The sequence below is a fragment of the Oncorhynchus masou genome, chromosome 30 (genome assembly GCF_036934945.1).
Source record: "Oncorhynchus masou masou isolate Uvic2021 chromosome 30, UVic_Omas_1.1, whole genome shotgun sequence".
In the NCBI taxonomy this organism is placed as follows: domain Eukaryota; kingdom Metazoa; phylum Chordata; class Actinopteri; order Salmoniformes; family Salmonidae; genus Oncorhynchus; species Oncorhynchus masou.
This window is the reverse complement of record NC_088241.1, coordinates 32824943-32849709: the sequence shown is the minus strand read 5'-3', so window position 1 is coordinate 32849709 and position 24767 is coordinate 32824943. Positions and strand designations below refer to the sequence as shown.

At 44.8% G+C, this 24767-nt stretch overlaps 1 protein-coding gene across 1 annotated transcript in view; it reads left to right on the top strand.

Moving 5' to 3' along the window:
* The window catches only part of LOC135522543 (protein scribble homolog), a 128937-nt gene that overhangs the window by 80523 nt on the left and 23647 nt on the right, over positions 1–24767 (top strand). The window contains 14 exon segments of the mRNA XM_064948907.1: positions 7226–7315; positions 7500–7577; positions 7735–8055; positions 11129–11209; positions 14814–14934; positions 14937–15085; positions 15606–15716; positions 15868–16044; positions 16198–16314; positions 16424–16612; positions 16719–16838; positions 17194–17250; positions 17643–17699; positions 17936–18016. Coding sequence (XP_064804979.1) covers positions 7226–7315; positions 7500–7577; positions 7735–8055; positions 11129–11209; positions 14814–14934; positions 14937–15085; positions 15606–15716; positions 15868–16044; positions 16198–16314; positions 16424–16612; positions 16719–16838; positions 17194–17250; positions 17643–17699; positions 17936–18016 — 1749 coding nt within the window.

The window sequence follows — 24767 nt, the reverse complement described above, 5'->3', positions numbered from 1 at the left end:
AACTAGCCAGCTATTTCACTTCGGTCACACCAGCCTCATCTCGGGAGTTGATAGGTTTGAAGTCATAAACAGCGCAATGCTTGACGCACAACGAAGAGCTGCTGGCAAAACGCACGAAAGTGCTGTTTGAATGAATGTTTACGCGCCTGCTTCTGCCTACCACCGCTCAGTCAGATACTTGTATGCTTAGTCAGATTATATGCAACACAGGACACACTAGATTTTTTTATTTTTTTATTTCACCTTTATTTAACCAGGTAGGCAAGTTGAGAACAACTTCTCATTTACAATTGCGACCTGGCCAGGATAAAGCAAAACAGTTCGACACATACAACTACACAGAGTTAAAAAAAGGAAAAAAAAAAGATATAGTCAACAATACAGTATAAACAAGTACGATGTGAGCAAATGAGGTGAGATAAGGGAGGTAAAGGCAAAAAAAGGCCATGGTGGCAAAGTAAATACAATATAGCAAGTAAAACACTGGAATGGTAGATTTGCAATGGAAGAATGTGCAAAGTAGAAATAAAAATCACGGGGTGCAAAGGAGCAAAATAAATAAATGAATTAAATACAGTAGGGAAAGAGGTAGTTGTTTGTGCTAAAATATAGGTGGGCTATGTACAGGTGCAGTAATCTGTGAGCTGCTCTGACAGTTGATGCTTAAAGCTAGTGAGGGAGATAAGTTTTTCCAGTTTCAGAGATTTTTGTAGTTCGTTCCAGTCATTGGTAAAGGAGAACTGGAAGGAGAGGCGGCCAAAGAAAGAATTGGTTTTGGGGGTGACTAGAGAGATATACTTGCTGGAGCGTGTGCTACAGGTGGGAGATGCTATGGTGACCAGCGAGCTGAGATAAGGGGGGACTTTACCTAGCAGGGTCTTGTCGATGACATGGAGCCAGTGGGTTTGGCGAGTATGAAGCGAGGGCCAGCCAACGAGAGCGTACAGGTCTCAATGGTGGGTAGTATATGGGGCTTTGGTGACAAAACGGATTGCACTGTGATAGACTGCATCCAATTTGTCGAGTAGGGTATTGGAGGCTATTTTGTAAATGACATCGCCAACGTCGAGGATTGGTAGGATGGTCAGTTTTACAAGGGTATGTTTGGCAGCATGAGTGAAGGATGCTTTTTTGCGAAATAGGAAGCCAATTCTAGATTTAACTTTGGATTGGAGATGTTTGATATGAGTCTGGAAGGAGAGTTTACAGTCTAACCAGACACCTAAGTCAGAGTAGTGATGTTGGACAGGCGGGCAGGTGCGGGTAGCGATCGGTTGAAGAGCATGCATTTAGTTTTACTTGTATTTAAGAGCAATTGGAGGCCACGGAAGGAGAGTTGTATGGCATTGAAGCTTGCCTGGAGGGTTGTTAACACAGTGTCCAAAGAAGGGCCAGAAGTATACAGAGATAATATCTAGTAATATCATCAACCATGTGTAGTTAACTAGTGATTATGATTGATTATTTTTTATAAGATAAGTTTAATGCTAGCTGGCAATTTACCTTGGCTTCTACTGCATTCGCGTAACAGGCAGTCTCCTTGTGGAGTGCAACGAGAGGCAGATGGTTAGAGCATTGGACAAGTTAACAGTAAGGTTGCAAGATTGGATCCCCCGAGCTGACAAGGTGAAAATCTGTCTTTCTGCCCCTGAACGAGGCAGTTAACCCACCGTTCCTAGGCCGTCATTGAAAGAATAAGAATGTGTTCTTAACTGACTTGCCTAGTTAAATAAAGATTAAATAAAGGTGTAAAAAGAAAGAAAGAAGAAAAATTGGCAAATCGGCTCCCAAAAATACCGATTTCCGATTGTTATGAAAACTTGAAATCGGCATGAATTAAACGGCCATTCTGATTATTCGGTCGACCTCTAATATATATATATAAAACGGATACTTTATTTACAGAAGTATTCAGACCCTTTGCTATGAGACTTGAAATTGAGCTCAGGGGCATCCTGTTTCCATTGATCATCCTTGAGATGTTTCTACAACTTGATTGGAGTCAATCTGTTTTAAATTCATTTGATTGTACATGATTTGGAAAGGAAAGGCACACACCTGTCTATATAAGGTCCCAAAGTTGACAGTGCATGTCAGAGCAAAAACCAAGCCATGAGGTCAAAGGAATTGTCTGTAGAGCTCAGAGACAGGATTGTGTTGACGCACAGATCTAGGGAAGGGTACCAAAAAAAATTGTCTGCAGCATTGAAGGTCCCCAAGAACACAGCGGCCTCCATCATTCTTAAATGGAACATGTTTGGAACCACCAATCGGGTGAGAAGGGCCTTGGTCAGGGAGGTGACCAAGGACCCGATGGTCACTCTGACAGAGCTCCAGAGTTCCTCTGTGGAGATGGGGGAACCTTCCAGAAGGACAACCATCTCTGCAACACTCCACCAATCAGGCCTTTATGGTAGAGTGGTCAGACTGAAGCCACTCCTCAGTAAAATACACATGTCATCCCGCTTGGATTTTGCCAAAAGCATCACGTCTGGAGGAAACCTGGAACCATCCTTACAGTGAAGCATGGTGGTGGCAGCATCATGCTGTGGGAATGTTTTTCAGCAGCAGGGACTGGGAGACTGGTCAGAATGAGGGAAAGATGAACGGAGCTAAGTATAGAGATCCTTGATGAAAACCTGCTCCAGAGTGCTCAGGATCTCAGACTGGGGCAAAAGTTCTCTTTCCAACAGGACAATGACCCTAAGCACACAGCCAAGACAATGCTGGAGTGGATTTGGGACAAGTCTTTGGAAGTCCTTGAGAGAGTAATGGGAGAAACTCCCCAAATACAGGTGTCTGAATACTGAAAAGGTCTAAATACTTAAGTAATTATGATATTTCAGTATATCTTTTTAATACATTTGCTAAAATTTCTAAAAACCTGTTTTTACTTTGTCATTATGAGACATTGTGTGTAGATTGAGGGGGGGAAACTATTTAATACATTTTAGACTGAGGCTGTAATGTAACAAAATGTAGAAAAATTCAAGGGGTCTGAATCATTTCCGAATATAAAACAATATGGTTATACAATTGTAATGAACAAGTTCTATGTAATTGGTAAACAAGTGTTTACCCATCAATGACGCCCTACCCCATTCTCAAGTTCTACCACGCTGTTGCTCGTCCTTCTCCCGTTCTTCATCATCCTGTTCAGGCTGTGTGGCCCTTGAGTGAGTGAATGAGGTTGCTGGTGCTGCTGTCTGTGATGGGGGAGGTCCATCGTCTTTCAGCACCATCTTTCAGGTTTAACATTTACTCAACCGGTGTGTCCAGCAGGATCTGGCACACACATTGCAACTTCTAACCCGGAGAAATGTGTTTTGTTAAAGGTATCTTAAACCATCTAAAGTAGTTGAAGGATTTCTTTGTGAGAACATGTATGTGCATTATCAAAAAATAAAATGCTGTTCTTTCTCATCATGGTACCACGCCCTACATCTATCATGATATGACAAAGGAACACGCTGGCTCTTTCCAGACATTTTAGTCCAGAGGGTAAGCACTTTGCTAAACGGTTTGCACTGCTGAATAGCTCAAGAACCACAAAGCAACTTATCAATAACTTAAAGGCACAGTGCAGTCAAAAACATGATTTTCCTGTGTTTTAATATAGATTTCCACACTAAGGTTGGAATAATATTGTGAAAATTACCACCTGAAATGTCACTTTTGTTGTTGTGGGAAGAAGTTTTAGTCTGCCTGGTGACATCATTTCAGAAAGTCAGTGATCATACAGGGCGGCGAGGGTCTGATCATGCACAGGGTAAAAAGAAACACACACAAAAAACATTTAACATAATATTTAGTATTATTTTTTTAATATGATTTGTCAGTACATTATGTAAATGTTTTGCTGATACAGTGGTTCCTTAAAAAACAAATCATTCGCAAGGAGATTCCTGCAAAAATATTATTTGAAGATGAAGTAATTTATTTAACTTTGTCTCCTCGGTAAGAAAAGCACCACTTATTTTTAAAATTAGGAATCCAATGTGCCATTTGTTTATTTCTGTGTTTACGTGACTAATGCTACTACTTTTTGGATAATGTGTTGTATAATTAGTTAATAGACCAGGGGTTCCCAAACTTCTTTTGACCAGCGATCCCTATTTTGAAAACCAAATGTTTCCGGGACTCTACCGCGTAAAACAAAGTTCTGAAATAAACAGTCAGTGTTTACTATTTTAATTTGGGCTATGACAGTTGCACCGACAGAACATACACCATAATCTGTGAGGTTTACCACTAGTTGAGCTCTCCAGGAACATGGTTATGCCTAACATTTTTAGAAGCATTAGACCAGAACCTTGATGCTGTTTGATGTCTAAGTTTGAACATTAGTCAAAGTATTTTTGACAGTATTTCAATCTGAAGACGGTATGGTTTGAAGTGACTGAAATGCATCAAAGTTATTGCGAAGTTCAGGAAGACATCAGGTAATGATGTTGTATGATATTCTGTGTAGGAAAGAACATCATTGACGTTATTTCACCACCAGTCTGATTTAGTTCCTGGTCTTGTCCACTACTTTCTAACGGCTTGTGGGCATAGTAGATGTAAGCAGTATGCCTTTCAGTGATGGGGTCATAATATGTTGTAGATTAAAGCATTCAAAAGATGAAGCCACATTTGTAAGAAGAAAACCACGTTGTTTATTACAGCTGCATCTGGCGGCTACTGGAGGTTACTAACGTAACCCTGGTCCTATGAATCAAGCACACATTTCCTCACGTGACCCCATTTTAAAATTAAGCTTTAAAGTGACACACTAAGATATGTGAACGCCTGACACAAAACTACTGGCATTACTGTGTCATTTATTGTGGGGAGCACTTCAACGAATTGTGGTTGAATTTAATTGACATTTTAGTCATTTTTCATTTACACCTTTCCAGACCGACTTACTGACAACCACATATCACAGTTGAAGCAAGTACATTTTCCCTCAATAAAATAGTTATCAGCAAAGTCGGTGCTTGTAGGAAAATGTATACTGAACAAAAATATAAACACAACATGCAAAAATGTCAATGATTTTACTGAGTTAGATACAGTTCATATAAGGAAATCAATAAATTGAAATAAATTCATTAGACCCTAAGACCCTAATATATGGATTTCACATGACGGGCGTGGACGTAGCCATGGGTGAGCCTGGGAAGGCATAGGCCCACCCACTTGGGATCCAGGCCCAGCCAATCATAATTAGTTTTTCCCCACAAAAGGGCTTTATTACAAACAGAAATACATCAACTGTCCAAGTTGCTGGTCTCAGACAATCCTGCAGGTGAAGAAGCCAGATCTGGAGGTCCTGGGCTGGCGTGGGTACACGTGGTCTGCGGTTGTGAGTTCGGTTGGATGTATTGCCAAATTCTCTAAAAGGACATTGGAGGTGGCTTATGGTAGAGAAATTAACATGCAATTCTCTGCCAACAGCTCTGTTGGACATTCCTGCAGTAAGCATGCCAATTGCACGCTCCCTCAACTTAAAAGATCTGTGGTATTGTGTTGTGTGACATAACTGCGCATTTGAATGGTCTTTTATTGTGTCCAGCACAAGGTGCACCTGTGTAACGATCATGCTGTTTAATTAACTTTTTGATATGCCACACCTATCAGGTGGTTGAAATAAAATGCTCACTATCAGGGATGTCACCAAATGTTTGCACAACATTTAAGAGAAATAAGCTTTTTTGTGCGTATGGAACATTTCTGTGATTTTTTATTTATTTTAGCTCATGAAACATGGGACCAACACTTTACATGTTGCGTTTATATTTTTGTTCAGTGTGTGTGTGTATATATACATATTTTTAGGGTGGATATTCTTTGGAGAGGTTGGGTTGTAGGGTTTGAGCATAGCCTGAAGATAGGGAGGGGCAGTTCCCTTTGCTTCGACTGGAAGCCAGTGGAGTGTGTGGAGGGACGGGGTCACATGGATGAACTTGGAAGGCTGCGGTGTGCTGGATCAATTGCAGTGGTTTGATGACACAAGCAGGGAGCTCAGCCAACAGGATTGCAGTAGTCTAGATGGGAGATGATGACGCCTGGATTTTGATTCATTTTGTACAATATTTCTATACATATCTACTATTTAAATGTGTATTACTTTGAAAGGATTGAATAGTGTCGTTGGGTGGTAGCACATACTTAACTAATAAGATAAGATATAAGATATCTACTGATTATTTTATGTTGGTGGCTTTGGTTATGGAGGAGTGATAGTTGGCCTTGGTGACTGGGTCTGCATTTCTGGTGAGGATGCCTATGGAATGGTTGGTACGTGCATATTGTGCATCTGCGCTGCCCGTTGTTGCATGAGCATTCTGCCACGGTGACAACGAGTTTGTGAGAGAACGGAGCCTTTTGACAACGACAAACTGGAATGAACCTCCACTCCCTCCCACACCAGAACACAGCACTCTTTCACTTCACTATTTCTTTCCTCTTCTTTCTCTCCCACTTATATTTCACCATCATCCCCCACTTACTCCCACTCTGCACGGCTTGCACGGACAGCATTCACACATCCAGTTCAGACCCACACACCACCTTTGATGTGACTGTTCCATGACCGAGTATTGTGTCTCACCTCAGTGTCTGAAACTAGCCTTCATGTTTTATGTCAAAAGGATTAAGTGTGTGTCGAGTCGTTTCACTGTGCGTCTTTGGGCTAAATACAATGCCTTGTGATATGATGGGTAATTTGTTTAGTACTACCGTTAATGATATTTCTTCTCCAAAATGGCCACCTTTTTAATAAGTCACTGTAGCTACTCTCTGTACGGAGAGATGGAAGGCAAGACTCATGCCTTTTCTCATTCGACATACACTTGAGTTGAGTTTAGCCCTGAGACCAGAGTAGCCCCTGTCCATCCCGTCTGTCTGTCCCTAGTCTATCCATGCCGCACTCCCCAGATCGGCACCACATTTTGAGTGGAGAGGGGGTTCACCCACTCCACATGACTTAATTTAAATAGATAGTCAATTAAATTAATTTACTGTCCAATCAACATTACACGTAATCACATATCAGTTGGTTCATCACAATATGCAGCAACCTTCAAATTGACATTTGACCCAAAAGTATCATCTTGTTAAAAACAATTGTGTCAAGTGGAGTGTGGTGAGCCCCCCTCCTTCCTGTCCTGTCTGAGGATAGGGCTGTTGTATGGGGTGACTCCGCTCAGTGCGCTGACCCCCTCTCCTCCGTTTCCAGCACACCCTGACCATTCTACGTCAAACTGGGGGCCTGGGCATCAGCATAGCCGGAGGACAGGGATCCACACCCTACAAGGGGGATGATGAGGTGAGGGCCGAGGACAGCTGTGGAGACTCCTAAATGTACAGATGGATTGTGTCCCAAATTCTCTATAGGGAACCAGTGCCCTGGTCAAAATAGTGCACTGCATAGGAAAACTGTATTATTTTGGACACATGCTGGGGACTGATTGAGACTTGTGACTGTGTACTTGTCTTGTCTGTCCCTCAAGGGAATTTTCATCTCCAGGGTGTCTGAAGAGGGCCCTGCAGCGCAGGCTGGGGTCAAAGTGGGAGACAAACTCCTAGAGGTAAAGTGTGTGCGTGTGCGTGCTTGATAAGCGTATTATGGGTGCCCATTCTTATGCCTGTTTGCAGCCATGGTGCATTCATGGTCAAGGTCCATGAACAGGCCTTTTGACTGTAGAGAGAACCATGATCTCCGCTCCCTCCTGCCCCCTCTCTCAGGTGAACGGTGTGGTTCTCCAGGGGGCAGAGCACCACACGGCGGTAGAGGCCCTGCGTAGCTCGGGCACCGCCGTCTCCATGAGCGTCCTCCGGGAGCACATGGTGGAGCCGGAGAACGCCATCACCACCACACCGCTAAGGCCCGAAGACGACTACTTCCCCCGGGAGAGACGGGCCAGTGGCCTTCCCTTCTGCATTGAGGCAGGCTCCCCCGCAGGCTTCCGACACAGGCTGTCTGCCTGCTTGGTCCGCAATGACAAGGGTCTGGGCTTCAGCATTGCCGGGGGCAAAGGCTCCACAGCCTACCGCACGGGGGACATGGTGAGCTGAACACACACACATCCCTAGTGTGTACAGTAGACACTGAGATTCACACACACATCCCTCAATGTACAACAGAGTGGTGTAGGAATATTGGGCGTTGTTCAGACCTGATTAATATTTCATCCTCCTGGTCTTAGTAGTGAAACCCCTTTTGTATGTATGTGGTGTCAGGTTGTCCCACTTCTCAAGTCAACGACACGATACCTCTAACTGCGCTAGCTACAGCATTAGAGGGAGAGTTTAAGAGTCAGGATTCGTGGATTTCCTATGTATTTCTGTATTATGCCGAGTCATAGTCTCCCCCCCCCCAACCCCTCTAAGGTTTTCTCATTCTGTCAACCCCTTTTCCGGTTCCAGCGTTTACAGCCATCACCAAGGAGACAGAGATGTGAATAGCGAGCCTTGACACCTGATAGGTCCTGTGTAACTGGGACGGGAGGGGCCAGGGGGTATTTTTGGGCCACTGCATTGGCTACATTCATGGCTACATGTCCTGTGCAAACACCGCTCTCAAACACACACACACACACACACACACACACACAGCTCGGGGAGCCCTTGGAGAGAAACCGAGATGCACACTTATCGCTGGAGTCTGTAAGTCTGCCTTTTTCTAGAATGGATGGTTTCTCTGTTGAGATGAGTTAGGAGTAGGCCTGCACTTTGTCTGCCCCTGTGCATGATAGTTTAGAATTTAGGAGCTGAACCATAAGTACAACAGTGGAGGATGCTGAGGGGAGGGTGGCTCATAGTAATGTCTGGAACAGAGTAAATGGAATGGCATCAAACCCATCGAAACCATGCGTTTGATGTATTTCGTATCCTTCCACCTCAGCCATTACCATGGGCCTGCCCTCCTCAATTAAGGTGTCACCAACCTCCTGTGAAGTCCATGTACTTAAGTTATTCTTGTGCTGACATCCTGCCGCATAAATACTACTTAACGATCCCAAACAAACAATTGAGGGTAGCGGTAGACTAGTGACTGAATAAGACCGCTAGACTATATTAAGTCCTGGCTGGGTGAGGTCGTCATTATTGGACATCCCCTGGTAAGCCATCTTCCAGAGTAGACTGACTGATTTAACTAGCAGGGGGCATTGCAGACCTGTTGCACCAGACTAAGTCGATAGCTAAAGTCTACGCTTCTTTGTCTGTGACTGGTCAACAGTTGGGATTATTCAATAAAGTCTTTGACGTCATTCAACGAGAGATGATTCGTTTTCATGCACATTTTTTGTTGTTGAGAATGTCTCTGTCTGGTCATGGTTTTAAAATGTATGAAATCTCATGTAGTATCAACATTTGCTGTGGGAGCTGTAGCCACAGTGATTTGAGCTATATGATTGGCCAGCGCAGTAGGCACACTTGAATTAGCCACAGCTCTCCTGGTGCGCCGGGAAGGAATTACAGCTGTCAGTCTTTCTGGGTAAGTCTCCAAGATCTTTCCACACATGGATTGTACACTTTTTGGCCATTATTCTTTTCAAAATTCTTCAAGATCAGTCAAAATTGTTGTTGATCATTGCTAGACAGTCATTTTCAGGTCTTGCCATATATTTTCCAGTAGATTTAAGTCAAAACTGTAACTCGGAACTTTAACTGTCTTCTTGGTAAGCAACTCCAATGTAGATTTGGCCTTGTGTTTTAGGTTATTGTCCTGCTGAAGTGTGAATTTGTCTCCCAGTGTCTGTTGTAAAGCCAGGTTTTCCTCTAGGATTTTGCCTGTGCTTAGCACCACTCCGTTTCTTTTTTATCCTGAAAAACTCCCCAGTCCTTAACGATTACAAGCATACCCATAACATGATGCAGCCACCACTATGCTTGAAAATATGGATAGTGGTACTCACTAATGTTTGGGACAAATCCAATGCAACACATAACACTTCTTATTCAGGACAAAAAGTGAATTGCTTTGACACATTTTTAGCAGTATTACTTTTGTGCCTTTAGTTGCAAACAGGATGCATGTTTTGGAGTATTTGTGTTCCTTCTCACACTGTCAATTAGGTTATTATTGTGGAGTAACTACAATGTTGATCCATCCTCAGTTTTTGCCTATTACAGCCATCAAACTCTAACTGTTTTAAAGTCACTATTTGCATCATGGTGAAATCCCTGAGCGGTTTCCTTCCTCTCCAGCAATTGTTAGGTAGGATGCCTGTATCTTTGTAGTGACTGGGTGTATTGATACACCATCCAAAGTGTAATTAATAACTTCACTATGCTCAAAGGGATATTCAATGTCTGCTTTTGAGAGAAAAAAATGCTTGGCCATCTACCAATAGGTGCCCTTCTTTGCGAGACATTGGAAAACCTCCCTGGTCTTTGGGGTTGAATCTGTGTTTGAAATCAACTGCTCGACTGAGGGACATTACAGATCATTGTATGTGTGGGGTACAGAGATGATGTAGTCATTCAGAAATCATGTTAAACACTATTATTAAACACTCAGTGAGTCCATGCAACGTATTATGTGACCAGCACATTTTTACTCCTGAACTTATTTAGGCTTGCCATAACAAAGGGGTTAAATATCAAATCAATCTAATGTATTTATAAAGCTGTTCTTACATCAGCTGATGTCCCAAAGTGCTGTACAGAAACCCAGCCTAAAACCCCAAACAGCAAGCAATGCAGGTGTAGAAGCACGGTGGCTTTACTTCTTGACTCAAGACATTTCAGCTTTTTCATTTTTTATTAATTTTGTAAAATTTCAAAATAAATAATTCCACTTTGACACTATTGATTATTGTGTTTAGGCCAGTGACAAAACAATTGAAATGGAATATATTTTAAATTCAGGCTTTAACACTACAAAATGTGAAAAAGTTAAGAAGTGTGAATAATTTCTGATCTCAATTTCATGCACTCATATTAGACACTCATTAGAACCAAGATGATGTGCACAGACATGGGCTTGCATCCCCAATGCCACCCTATTCCCTACATAGTGCACTACTTTTTACCAGAGCCGTATAGTGCACTATATAGGGAATAGGCTGCCATTTAGGACATAGACAGGATGACATTATGAACTGACTCTTGTGCCACGTGTCCGTCTCTGCAGGGGATCTACATCTCGCGGATCGCAGAGGGAGGGGCGGCCCACAGAGACTGCACACTCCGAGTAGGGGACAGGGTCATCACCGTGAGTACCCCTCCACTCTTCTGTTTAAGCCCCATGGAGGCATCCCAAATGGCACCCTATCCCTTTTTGACCAGTGCACTATATAGGGAATAGGGCGCTAATTGAGACACCACCCATGTTCTTCTCTTGCTCTCTGGACCAGAGCTCGGTCTGTGTGAACTTCATGCCAAACACACTAACCAAGCACACACACGTTAGATAACGTGGTGAGTAATCTCAAACTCACAATATGGTACATTCAAGCTGCTAACAACCCATTCCATCTCATCCCAAAGATGCTCTATTGGGTTGAGGTCTGGGAACTGTGCAGGCCACTCAAGTAAACTGAACTCTTTTATTATTTTTTATTTTTGTATTAATTTTGGAAATCTGTTTTCAAGTATTCTCAAGCGTTAGAGGGAGTTTGTATACAAATATAAGCAAGGTTTCAAATGATTGATTTAGTTGCTTGGCTCATTGCACTCTAGCGACTCTTTGTGGCGGTCCGGCTGCCTGCAGGCTGACCTTGGTCGTCAGGTGAACAGTGTTTCCTCCCTACAAATTGCTGTGGCTGGCTTCCGTGTTAGCGGGTGGGTGTTAAGAAGCACGGTTTGGGGGGGGGGGGTCATGTTTCGGTGGACGCATGACTCGACCTTCGGCCTCCCGAGTCCGTTGGGGAGTTGCAGCGATGAGACGAGATCGAAATTGGGGAGAAAAAGAGGGTAACATATATTTTTTTACTGAGTGCACTATGCAGGGAATAGGGTGCCATTTGGGACGCAATCCTAGACTAGCATGACCTTAGCTGACATGTGTATGACTGACTGTTGGAGCCAAGGTTCCTGCACGGTTCTTCACTGTGCCTCTCTTTACTGTGGTTATCATAGTGTTTTTATTATACAATGGCATGGCCTCACCTGCTGACAAGAGTGCTGATTCAGAGTGGCACCTCATGCTCATATCCTTGACCATGGCTACAAAGGTAGGGCCTTGATGTGATCGCTCAATAGGCTTTTTTTTACCAATCCAGTGATTCATTCTATCTTGAGACATTCGCTAACCCCTTAGTTACGTTTGTGTGCCGGGTGAAATAGTGTCCTCTTGTGTGTCTCTACAACTACTACTGTGTTGTTCTCTCATTCTCTGAGTCATAACCGTTTCTCTCTCCCCTGCCTCTTCCCCCTCCTATGTGAGAGAAATCCTAAAATGGCTTCCTGAATGATTCTGTTCCTCTCTGGTCTCTCGGCTTCTCTCTTGCGCATTCGTTCTCTCTCCTCTCCGCTTGCTCTCTATCTCTTTCTCGTGCGCTCTCTCTCTCCCTCTCTGTGAACCTGCTCTCTCACTCTCCCTCTCCCTGCATGGCAACTAATGCTCAATGTGTCTCCTTGCCTGCTCGGTGGTGGTGGGTGTTTTGTTGGGTGTGTGGGCGGAGCCTCTGTGGTAACCGCATGTATTACCATAGCAGCAGCCGCAGTAAGCTTTTCAGCCAACGGTAAGAGCCGGTACTCTATGGTCAGTGCTGGCTTCTGTTTGTCTCTCGGACAAGAGGACCAATGACACAGCCCGCTTTTTTGTCCCTCACCCCTCAGAGGTATCAGGACCTCGTTCTACATTTTAGGAAAGTTTACAGACTGCAGTCCATCCTCAAATGCCCTCTGTAAAGCAAGAGAATCGTTTAAAATGTGTAAAGGACAAGAGCTCGGTCTAGGATCAGCACTGAGGCTGGAGCTGTAGAAAAGTATTGCTAACTCTGTTTGCTGACTCAAGATCAGCCCATTCTTTGGCAGTCCATCATATGACGTTGCTCTCTGTAATCGCAAACGGATGGCATAAACATAAGTCAGATTGGCCAACGTCCGAAATACTGTATAGTTTATTGCATTGACAGGACTTGTAGGACTACTTTCAAGACTTTGGACATTGGAGAAAGGCTTAACATGCAGAAGTTCCTGAAGAAGCTCCTTGCTAGCTTGCCCTCTGCTCCTCCCTTCTCCTCCCTTTTCCTCCCGCCTCCCTTCTTCTGTATGGGTATTGGCTCCTGGTCTCTTCAGATATCACTCACTCTGGCTTACTTTGTTGCTGTACGTCTCAATGTACTATATTGAGCAATGATTGAATTGCTTTATTATAGTACTAATATACAGCTTTATGGCAACGTGATGTGCTTCTAAACAATAAGGATATGAGTCTAAACCAGGGGTTGGAAGCCAAATGATTTTCCAATCGTTTTGTTCTAAACAGAACCATTATTTATTTCATTCCGTTCCACTATTTCGAACAGCAAAATAAAGTTATGAAGCGGTTCTAACCAAAAATAAGTCATGGTTTATATTGTTTCTTTCTGTTCCTTTTTAAGCCTCTGAATGTTTATTTATTTATTTAGCTTAAACTTGTTGACAAAATGGAATAGAGCAGCTTGTTATGGAGCCGGTAAGCCATGTACATGCATTTGACAGACAAGTGTAGTGGAGGGTGCGACTTGCAACTGAAATTGAGAGTGAGGAGAGCGCTGGGCATCTTGTTGTTATGACATGCGTTATCTATGTTAGGCCCACACATTATACCCACAGAATTATATCTAGTGGTAAGTTACCATGATGGAGCATTCAAGCTTCAGATTAACTCACTCACTGAGCGATTTCTATTAAGGAACTTTGAATGTCTTTGAACTTCAGTGTTTGCTTAACTAACGTTGGACCAGAGCTAGCTCTTGATCATGACTCTCAGTTCCATGACATTACACGTAATACTGCCTAGAGCTATCGAGAGCTAGACCAGAGCTAGCTCTTGATCATGACTCTCAGTTCCATGACATTACACGTAATACTACCTAGAGCTATCGAGAGCTAGACCAGAGCTAGCTCTTGATCATGACTCTCAGTTCCATGACATTACACGTAATACTGCCTAGAGCTATCGAGAGCTAGACCAGAGCTAGCTCTTGATCATGACTCTCAGTTCCATGACATTACACGTAATACTACCTAGAGATATCGAGAGCTAGACCAGAGCTCGTCAACAAGCTAGCAACACCAAAATGAAAACACGTCTTACCTTTTTTGTAGTTAATAAGTCCAATGTGAAACTTGATAACTATACTGTCCTTAACTCGCATAGAAAAAGTGAATCCATTGTTCTCGATTTAAAAATATCTCCCTAATTTATTAATCATACCTGTAACGTCAGTAGCTACAGTAGACTATGCATGCTTCGGTGGGAGGGGGAGAGGCAAGTAGCCTACACGCACACACACACACATACACACTGGCAAAGATTTTCAGCTGGCAGGTAGACATTGAAATAAGTTTGAGTGACAGCGATGGCTTTTTTTCTCTCTTTCTTTTTTGACACTGGACAATATGCCTGAAATGTAAAATTAAGTTATTAACCGGTTCCTGTGCTTTTAAAATAAGTTATTTTCCAGAACAGTATATATCACTTTCGTTCTTGGTTCTGTTCTTCAAAAAATGTCATTATTTTCCAGTTTTCTGTTCCCTGAACCGGTTCCAACCCCCAAACACATAGTTCTCTGCTTCACTGAACCTCTAGTCCTGAGTGTTGCACACTGTGTTTAGTCAGTCAGCCTACTGACGCCTGCCCTCATTGGTTGTGTCGTTCGATCCAGATCAATGGCGTAGACATGACCGAGGCCAGGCATGACCAGGCAGTAGCGCTGCTTACCGGAACCTCTCCCACCATTGCTCTCCTGGTGGAGCGTGACCAGGCCGAGCCGGGCACCCCAGGGGGCTCCCGGGCCTGTCCCGTGCCCGCGCCCACTCCCCCCCACCTCCAGAGCCCTCTGACTCACCCGACCAGGAAGAGGGCAACGACGACTCGAGCCTCTTGCCCCACGGGAACCACCTGAGCCAGCCGCCGGAGGACGAATACCCCATCGAGGTGAGACGAAGGGAGCGAACGAAGCGGGTGGAAAAATGGTATAGTACTATGTTATGGGGATAGTGGTAAGTTACCATGATGGAGCATTCAAGCTTCAGATTAACTTTAGTTTTAATACCTTTACATTTGGCTTTTATCTCGAATTCTCTACAGCTCAAGAAAAGATGGTGCAAGGTACGAATGCTTAGTCCTGACATAGCATAATAAACCGAGGATGGTGTAGTGGGGCCCAGTGAAATGCAGCAAGACCTGGAGTCTGTTCCATTGACTTAGAGCTTAGGCCTATGTCTTATCTCATACCTGTCTTCAAGTAGATATAGTAGATCCATGGATAGTTTGTGTTCCTTGTCTAGTAGAAGTTATTGACTTAAAGATTGAGTGTATTTGGTATTTGCCGGTTGTGACACTGATGTTTTCCCGAATTCCTCATGTCTCCTGATACTGTATTTGTAGAGCCCATATCGTAGAACCTTGTCCCTCAAATGAAACAACACTGTAGCTTAATTTCCTCTCCTGACAGGAAGTGGCGTTGGTGAAAGCGGGCGGCCCCCTGGGACTGAGCATTGTGGGAGGCAGTGATCACGCCAGTCACCCGTTCGGCATCAACGAGCCTGGTGTCTTCATCTCTAAGGTTTCGCTCTTGCTCCCTCTCTCTCTCTCTCTCTCTCTCTCAATTCAAAAGGCTTCATCTCTCTGTCGCTCTCTGTCTCTCTCGGTCGCTCTCACTCCCTCTCTCTCATTTTCCCGAGTTTGTGTATTTCACCCTCGCCTGCCTGTGCTAGGTGATCCCCCATGGCTTGGCGTGTCAGAGTGGGCTGCGGGTGGGGGACAGGATACTGGAGGTGAACACCATCGACCTGCGCCACGCCACCCACCAGGAGGCTGTTAAAGCCCTGCTCTCCAACAAGCAGGAGATCCGCATGCTGCTGCGCAGGGACCCCTCGCCTCCCGGGATGGAGGTGACGTCTCTTAAACCCACATGTGTTCACGGAAATAGGCCTACACAGTAGACCCACATACGTGCACACACAGCTTCTGTCCCTTCTCTCACACACACACACACACACACACCCCAACCATTCCCATCTCCTGATCTATGTGTCCCAATACAGGAGATAGTGATCCAGAAGCAGCCTGGAGAAAAGCTGGGCATCAGCATCCGCGGCGGTGCCAAGGGCCACGCTGGCAACCCCTTCGACGCCACCGATGAGGGCATTTTCATATCCAAGGTACCTGGAACCCACCTTGTCATTCCCCCTTGGAATACGGCCAATGATTGACCTCCTTTGATATATTGACTCCTCTTAACCCCCCCCATCCCTGCATCACCCCCTGTAGGTGAGCTCCAGCGGTGCAGCGGCCAGGGATGGCCGTCTGCTTGTGGGCATGCGGATCTTGGAGGTGAGTAACCACAGCCTGCTGGGCATGACCCACACGGAGGCTGTACGCGTGCTCCGCGCCGTGGGAGACACCCTGGTCATGCTGGTGTGTGACGGCTTTGACCCTGGCAACGCTGCCACTGTAGAGGTGAGGGAAACGGATTAACATCCATTCCGGGTTGAAATGATCCTTAGATACAGAGTCAGATCCAAATCGGATGCCATGTTAATAGTGCGTCTTTGTTTAATCTCAGGCGTCACCGGGCATCATTGCCAACCCGTTTGCCGCAGGCATCGTGCGTAAGAACAGCATGGAGAGCATCTCCTCTATAGACCGAGACCTGAGTCCCGAGGAGATGGACATCCTACAGAAGGTGAGAATAATATGACACACAGCCAGTGTGTGGGTCTGCACTCAGGTGTCCGGTGCGTGGGAGAAAAACCTGAGTGTAGAATTACGTTGGTACTCGCACTCAACCCAACTAGGCCGAGATGCTAAAATATACTTCATTTAATCCATGCTCGAAAGAATAACAAAAGCTGTTAGTGCAAAGTGAAGAAGAAGAAAAAAGCATACGTTTCAACTACACACACACTCACTAACTCACACACACACACACACACACACACACACACACACACACACACACACACACATACTAAACACAGGGGAAAACGGAGTAGATCACTTTTAATATGAAACATTTTGACCTAAAATCTGTTTCCTAGGAGGTGGAGATGGTGCGAGAGACGTCCCAGTGGGAGAGAGAAGAGATGGAGAAGGTGGTGAGTAAGACTATGTAGCCAAGTCCTACCTCGCATGCTTTTTCTGCTACTGTGGCAAATAAACAGAGCCCTTTTCTAATGTGTGTGGGTTCTATCCTTTCTCTCCCCTACTCTCTTTTCTTCTACCCTTTCTCTGCCTACCCCCACCCTCCTCCCTCCCCTCATCATGTCTGGGTCATCCATACACCACTCCCATCTCCACTCCCCCCACCCTCCTCCCTCCCCTCATAATGTCTGTGTCGTCCATACACCACTCCCATCTCCACTCACCCCACCTCCACTTAATTCCTCCATCTCGTTTGTCTTTTATCCCATTTCACCTGCATTCATGTCATCCCCTGTTTTCCATTATCTGTGTGGCTGGGTGTCCTCCCCCCGTCCTCTCTGTGAAGGAGCGCATGCGCTTGGAGCGTGAGGAGGATACTCGCCTGCTAGAAGAGGAGACCGAGGTGAGACCGGTACCCCCTGGGCCTCAGAGTCCTCAGCTCAACCAACTGCCTCCCTGTCAGAGAGGTGGACAGCTCCAGAGGATTTTACTATAGCCTCTGAAATGTTTTGCAATCTGTTGCGCTTCAATGCATATTTATGTAATGATGAAGTTACTTCCTTACAGAGTGACATATGAGAGGGAAGTAGTTTTCCCCCACTATGTCTGACACTCTCACCCTCTTCCCCTTTCCCTCAGAACCTGGGCACTGGGCCTCTGAAACTGGACTACCGGACGCTGGCCGCACTGCCCACCACCGCTCTCCAGAAGGTCAACAGGGTAAGTAAGAAATATATAGGAATTAGTTTACTTGAAAGGCAACTCTATAGTAGTAGACCTCTTATAAGACCTGTGAACCTTGACTAAGGCTGTGAAATGCCTGGAATTGTCTGCTGACTATCTTGGAAATGGTCCCTTTGGGCCCAGAATAGACCTCCCTGTGGAATCCACTCTGTATATCTCCCGGGAAACCCTCTGTGGCCAGAGGCCAAGCAGGTGCCTCTGGAGGCTAGGGGGAGAATGTGACCCCCCCCCCATCCCCTCCCGATGTTCACAACCCTGACTCCTGCCTTCCTCACCAACGCCATGGGCCCAAAGAATCGATTGCCTCTACAATGGAATGGAACCATTCCATTCACTTCTGTGATATGATGAGATGCTACATTCCAAAACAAGATCCATTTGTTTCATCATGCACGCCATGTCAATGGATCCGTCTACCTTGGCTTGAAGACATCGTTTAAAGAAGAAACTGAGATGAATCGAAGGGTGAGGACACAAATAAAAACTGAAAGCTGCCTTTCACATCATTAGCTGGAATGCTGGATAGAGGGAAATAGAAGAGAAGAGAAATGATGCAGCCAAAATGGTTGGTACCTGTTTCAGTAAAAAGCACCGAAGTCGCTGGACTGATTGGAGGAGGTGGGTAAGGGGGGACAGCTGGCCGTTATTTTAAACTTAGGATAGGAGGGGAGTGGGAGGGGTGCACGCGAGAGGGAGGGAGAGTGTCCCAATGTGTGGGCTCTATCAGTCAGTCAGTGTCCCTGGAAGAGTTTGGAGCTACTGCACCCCTGGTCCCAACAGCCTACAGTGAGTAAAGGGACAGCGCCAGGCGGGGCAACTGGGCTAGGCTCTTCTGTCTTTCTTGCACGTTTCCTTCCTTCATTTATGTATTACTGTATTCTACCGTCAATTCTATATTCTAACTACATGTGTGAACAGCAGCCATTTTTGCTAAAACTGTAAATTACCAAGGATTTATGAGCTGACATAAAGACATTAGGCCGCTCTCATACCTGTCACCGTTTTAGGGTCTTGCATAGATGCATGTACATGAGAGGCTACAATTTGTGTCAATATTGTAGTTTTTTTCCCAGGCTTAGTTTGTATTAGGGGTCTTTATTGTATTTTGAGCTATTTGTTAGCTATTTATTTTATCTTAATGCAACAGTGGTTAGACCTATAAGCTCTACTACTAGGCCATGGGGCTTTTCTGGGAGTGCTTAACCTATATATTGCCTGCAGCTGTTCTTGCATTATGGCTGTGCATTAGAGTTAGAATGAGAACCCCTGGGTTCCATGACCTGTGTACCCAGGATGATTACCAGTGGTTCTTGTCATGACTCCCTGAGATTTTTCCTGTCGAAATATGTTGGATTTTCATTTTTTGCGATAATTTTAATCCCTGTCTATAGTTTATTTTTATCATAATGTTTATCTGCGATATTCTGACAGCTGAAGTCTGGTCATGTTATGGTATGTAATCATAGTATCTAAGGTATGTAGCAAGTCATATGAAGAAACATGCTTCTTGGCATGACAAGGGAGTGGTAAGCAGGGGTGTGTCATGATGAACCACACTTGGCTCCAACCTTCACCCAGGCCTTCTGGGTAAAGTTAGTCTCACCTTGTTGGCATGTTGATCGTCTTTCTTGCACCTCCCCTCCTCCCTCAGGCCTCCAGCCGTAGCGCAGCTGTCCTCGACAGTCTTCTGAGCCTGTGCCAAAAGAGTACTGGTTCACATACCACCCCACCAGGGTTTCCAGTAATTGACAGATAAAAATGAAATCATGAAAAGCCAATAAAAAAAATGACCGGCCAAATTGACTTCAAAATAATGTTTTTTATTCATTGATGGAAATATCAGTTGATGGAAATGCATTTGACAGTCATGCTTATCAGCCTGTGTATTTTAGTTATTTATCGCGCACGCCTATTTTGAGGGGAATATCGCTTGTCAGACAACACTAGAGTTGTTGCTGCAGCTTCTCAGCTCGTTGCTGCTGGAGAGAAATGTGCCGATGCCCAGTCATTGCGCAACAAATGTAACCACAATTACATGTTAAAAACAGAGCTTCTCTATATATATTTTTTCTCACCTGGTAATTGAAGCACGCCTCCTTTTCACCCTACAGGTTTACAGGCAACTATCAGTACGTCACTCACCACTGTACAATGTGAGCTGGAGGCAGTATGCATTTTGAAAACATGTACTTCATTTGTTTGAAACCTGGTCATTTTACTTCATATATTATGAGGCATGCCTTGGGCGGCAGGTAGCCTGGTGGTTAAAGCGTTGGACTAGTAACCGAAAGGTTGCAAAATCGAATCCCCGAGCTGACAAGGTAAAAATCTGTCATTCTGCCCCTGAACAAGGCAGTTAACCCACTGTTCCTAGACCGTCATTGAAAATAAGAATAGTTAAATAAAGGTCAAATAAAATTAATAAAAATAACCTTGCTTCAAAGTAGCCTAGGCAAAATCCCACCATAGAAATGTGGAGGTAATTATTTTATGAAGACTTCCTCATATGCCATTGAAACCAGCATTTCTCTCCTGTTCTGTTGATTTTCCTGTCAACTTTCTTTCGTTGTCCAGAAGCCAAAGGCACAATCCTAGTCATATTGGCAGCCTATCCTAGTTGTTGCATCTTTAGATTCCCCCTCTTTCTAAGTTTCTAACAGATTTTCATCTCTGCCACTTAAGAAAACCGCTTGCGAATTGCATTTTGGAAAATGTTTGAAAATGAGGTTTTATTAGCTGCTTCATTACAGGAGTTGCATGTTCTGTTCAGATGAATTACCATAATCTAAACTCAGCAACAAAAAAAACGTCCCTTTTTCAGGAACCTGTCTTTCAAAGATAATTTGTAAATGTCCAAATAACTTCACAGATCTTTATTGTAAAGGGTTTAAAACACTGTTTCCCATGCTTGTTCAATGAACCATAAACAATTAATGAACATGCACCTGTTAAGACACGAACAGCTTACAGACGGTAGGCAATTAAGGTTACAGTTATGAAAACGTAAGACACTAAAGAGGCCTTTCTACTGACTCTGAAAAACATCAAAAGAAAGATGCCCAGGGTCCTTGCTCATCTTGCGTGAATGTGTCTTAGGCATGCGGGAAGGAGGCATGAGGACTGCAGATGTGGCCAGGGCAATAAATTGCAATGTCCGTACTGTGAGAAGCCAAAGACAGTGCTAGAGGGAGACAGGATGGACAGCTGATCGTCCTCGCAGTGGCAGACCACGTGTGACAACATCTGCACAGGATTGGTACATCCGAACATCACACCTGTGGGACAGGTACAGGATGGCAACAACAATTGCCCGAGTTACACCAGGAACGTAAAATCCATCAATCAGTGCTCAGACAGTCCGCAATAGGCTGAGAGAGGCTGGACTGAGGGCTTGCAGGCCTGTTGTCTGGTGAGGACCTGCCTTTACATCACCAGCAACAACGTTGCCTATGGGCACAAACCCACCGTCGCTGGACCAGACAGGACTGGCAAAAAGTGCTCTTCACTGATGAGTTGCTGTTTAGTTTCACCAGGGGTTTATGGTTGGATTCGCGTTTATCGTCGAAGGAATGAGCATTACACTGAGGCCTGTACTCTGGAGAGGGATCGATTTGGAGGTGGAGTGTCCGTCATGGTCTGGGGCGGTGTATCACAGTATCATCGGACTGCAATATCAATGCTGTGCGTTGCAGGGAAGACATCCTCCCTCATTTGGTACCCTTCCTGCAGGCTCATCCTGACATGACCCTCCAGCAATGACAATGCCACCAGCCATACTGCTCGTTCTGTGCGTGATTTCATGCAAGGTAGGAATGTCAGTGTTCTGCCATGGCCAGCGATGGGCCCGGATCTCAATCCCATTGAGTTCGTCAGGGGCCTGTTGGATCGGAGGGTGTGGGCTAGGGCCATTCCGCCCAGAAATGCCCGAGAACTTGCAGGTGCCTTGGTGGAAGAGTGGGGTAACATCTCACAGCAAGAACTGGCAAATCTGGCGCAATCCATGAGGAGATGCACTGCAGTACTTAATGTATATTGTGTCCAAACCAGATACTGACTGTTACTTTTGTTTTTGACCCTCCATTTGTTCAGGGACACATTATGTTAGTCACATGTCTGTGGAACTTGTTCAGTTTGTCTCAGTTATTGAATCTTATGTTCACACAAATATTTACACATGTTAAGTTTGCTGAAAATAAACGCAGTTGACAGTGAGAGGACGTTCCTTTTATTTTGGTGAGTTTAAAAGTGATTTCTGCCATTCTGAGCACCTAGGGTGGAAGCCTTAATGGGTTACGCACCAAATGCATATGGGTCTGGTAAATTTAAATCTTCCTGGTCATGTTGTCAGGCGACACATTGTCCTAATGGAAACCCTACGCCCCACTGACCTCTGTACTATAGGCCACATTTAAACGCCATGTCCGACACCAACAGTACGATGTGTCACAGTTCACGACTGCATGTAGTATTCCTAGTGACACTATTTGGATTGTCACGACATGTCAAGGCCGTGTCTTGGAATGCACGGTTAGTGTAGAACAATGTAGTTCTGAAGACACTAAGCCTCGTCCCACTTTAAGCCCTAGTATTTTTGGCACATTTGAGTTCAAATCCAACCTGGTCGCAGTGGAACGCTGTCTGGGACTCAATCTTCTGCTGTGTCACTTGGTTGAAGAATATTTGTTTTACTGCATCAAGTTAGTTTCTTATCCAAGGGCCTTGTCCTGGGTATTGTGTCTTGTCATGTTGTGCTTCTTTAATGAACTCTCTCCTATCTCATATGTGGAGTGTATTGAGGCCTGATTCGTAAGTGTAAGGAGTGGACTGAAGCCTAAGAGTCTAGTGCTGTCTAACTGTACTGATAGTGTGAGTTATTTAAGGCTGGGGCCCAGGCAGGGCCGGCTGCTGTTCTGGTTATGTGAGCGTAACTAGAGGGATAGACCACCATTTAATACTTCTGGTATGATGACTTATCTATCTGCCAAGCTCCTCCTTCACAGATTAAAGGAACTGTCACGTGGGCTCCGCTCCTTCGTTACCCACTCAAATCCCTTCAACATTAGAGTAGTTTTGCGTACGAACTGGACGGTAGGCATTTGAGATGTGTGTAGGGTTGAAACATTTCGATAACTTTCCCAAAATTTCCTGGTTTCCCAGAAATTCCGAATCAGGATGGAATAAGCAGGAAACCGAGGGAATCCTCCAACCGGAATTTCTGGAATACCTGGAGATTTTGGGAAAGTTTTGTAACTCTCGTGGTGACAGTACTTTGGGTTTTGTGTGTGATTTGCTCTGATCTGGACAGACAGTGTCTATTTTAGCTCTGCTCCACACGGCTCCCTATTTCTCTCTTATGTATTTATCAGTGTCCACCCTCATGTCCTCCAGTATGTCTCCCATTTCTTAACATGTAGCGATCTGTCTCCATCCTCATGTCCTCCAGTATGTCTCCCATTTCTTAACATGTAGCGATCTGTCTCCCTCCTCATGTCCTCCAGTATGTCTCCCATTTCTTAACATGTAGCGATCTGTCTCCATCTCTTTTTATGTAGCTTGTGCTGCATTATAAATGAACAACAACATTATTTATAAAAAACACTATATATATGTATATTTGTTGTTTTTGAATACAGTAATTTGCTAATTAGCATGATTGCTTTACTTTTATGTTTATGGTTGACGCAGCTTGTTTGCCATTAGCCAATCACTGTTCTCAACAAGTTCAAAGCACATGAATGCACACAACTCGTTGCTCCCAATTTCTAAGTAGTTATTTCAGAGTTTCCCCTTTTTGGACATATCTGGACATCACCTACTATTCTGTTTTTTTCCCTCTCTCCCCCTCTGAGTTTAATCTGCATCCCTCTCCTTTCAGATTTGAGTTTTCCTTTATCCCTCTCTTACCATTTGTCTCACTGTGCCCCCTTTTTCTCTCTCTCTCTCACTCTCTCAGTTATCTCCTTCTGTCAGTGCAACTGCCCCAATGGAGGCCCCCATTCAGGCCCAATGTTCTTTCACCTTGGAGCCCCTGGGTTTTGACCTGGGGCATCCCCCCACCTCCCTCTTCCCTCTTCCCCATGCTCTACCTCAGTCCGGCCCCATTATGAACACAGAGGCAGGGCCCCTCTACATGTCCCAGCACTCTCCCAGTCCCTTGATAACCGCCTCCAATCAAGGAGCAGCTAGACAAGAAGCCCTGCCTACTGGTGAAGACGAGGAGGTGGTGGTTCTGGTGGACTCCCAGCCAATCAACTTCACCGAGAACCCCTTCCTGGTGGCCAATCGCAGGGGCAAAGGGTGCCACCCCTCTGAGCGCATCCTCTCAGGGCCTCCTGTGGGCTACGGGAGTGCGGGCAAACTGCAGCCCTGGTTATTCAGCAAGGCAAGCAGCCTGCCTGCCTGCCTGCGTGTGTGGGTTTGAGCCAGCATGGTGTGTGGCACTGTGGCCTGGTTTAGGATTAGCAGTTCCTTTTGTCTGTGTGCCAATAGAACATGTTTCAGCCAAGATGTTATAAGGTAGAATGTATGTTATGTGTTTGATTTTTCCATTGTAACAACCATTAGGCTTACAACCTGATCTGCCTTATTTTCATTGAGTTCCTCCCTGTAGCAAAGGATACACACTTGTGCGCTTGTATGACATAATCATTGCCAATCAAACACTGCCAGCCAGGATGACTTGAATGACCAAGATGTGTGAAGTCACCTGTTTTGACGGATGTCTCCT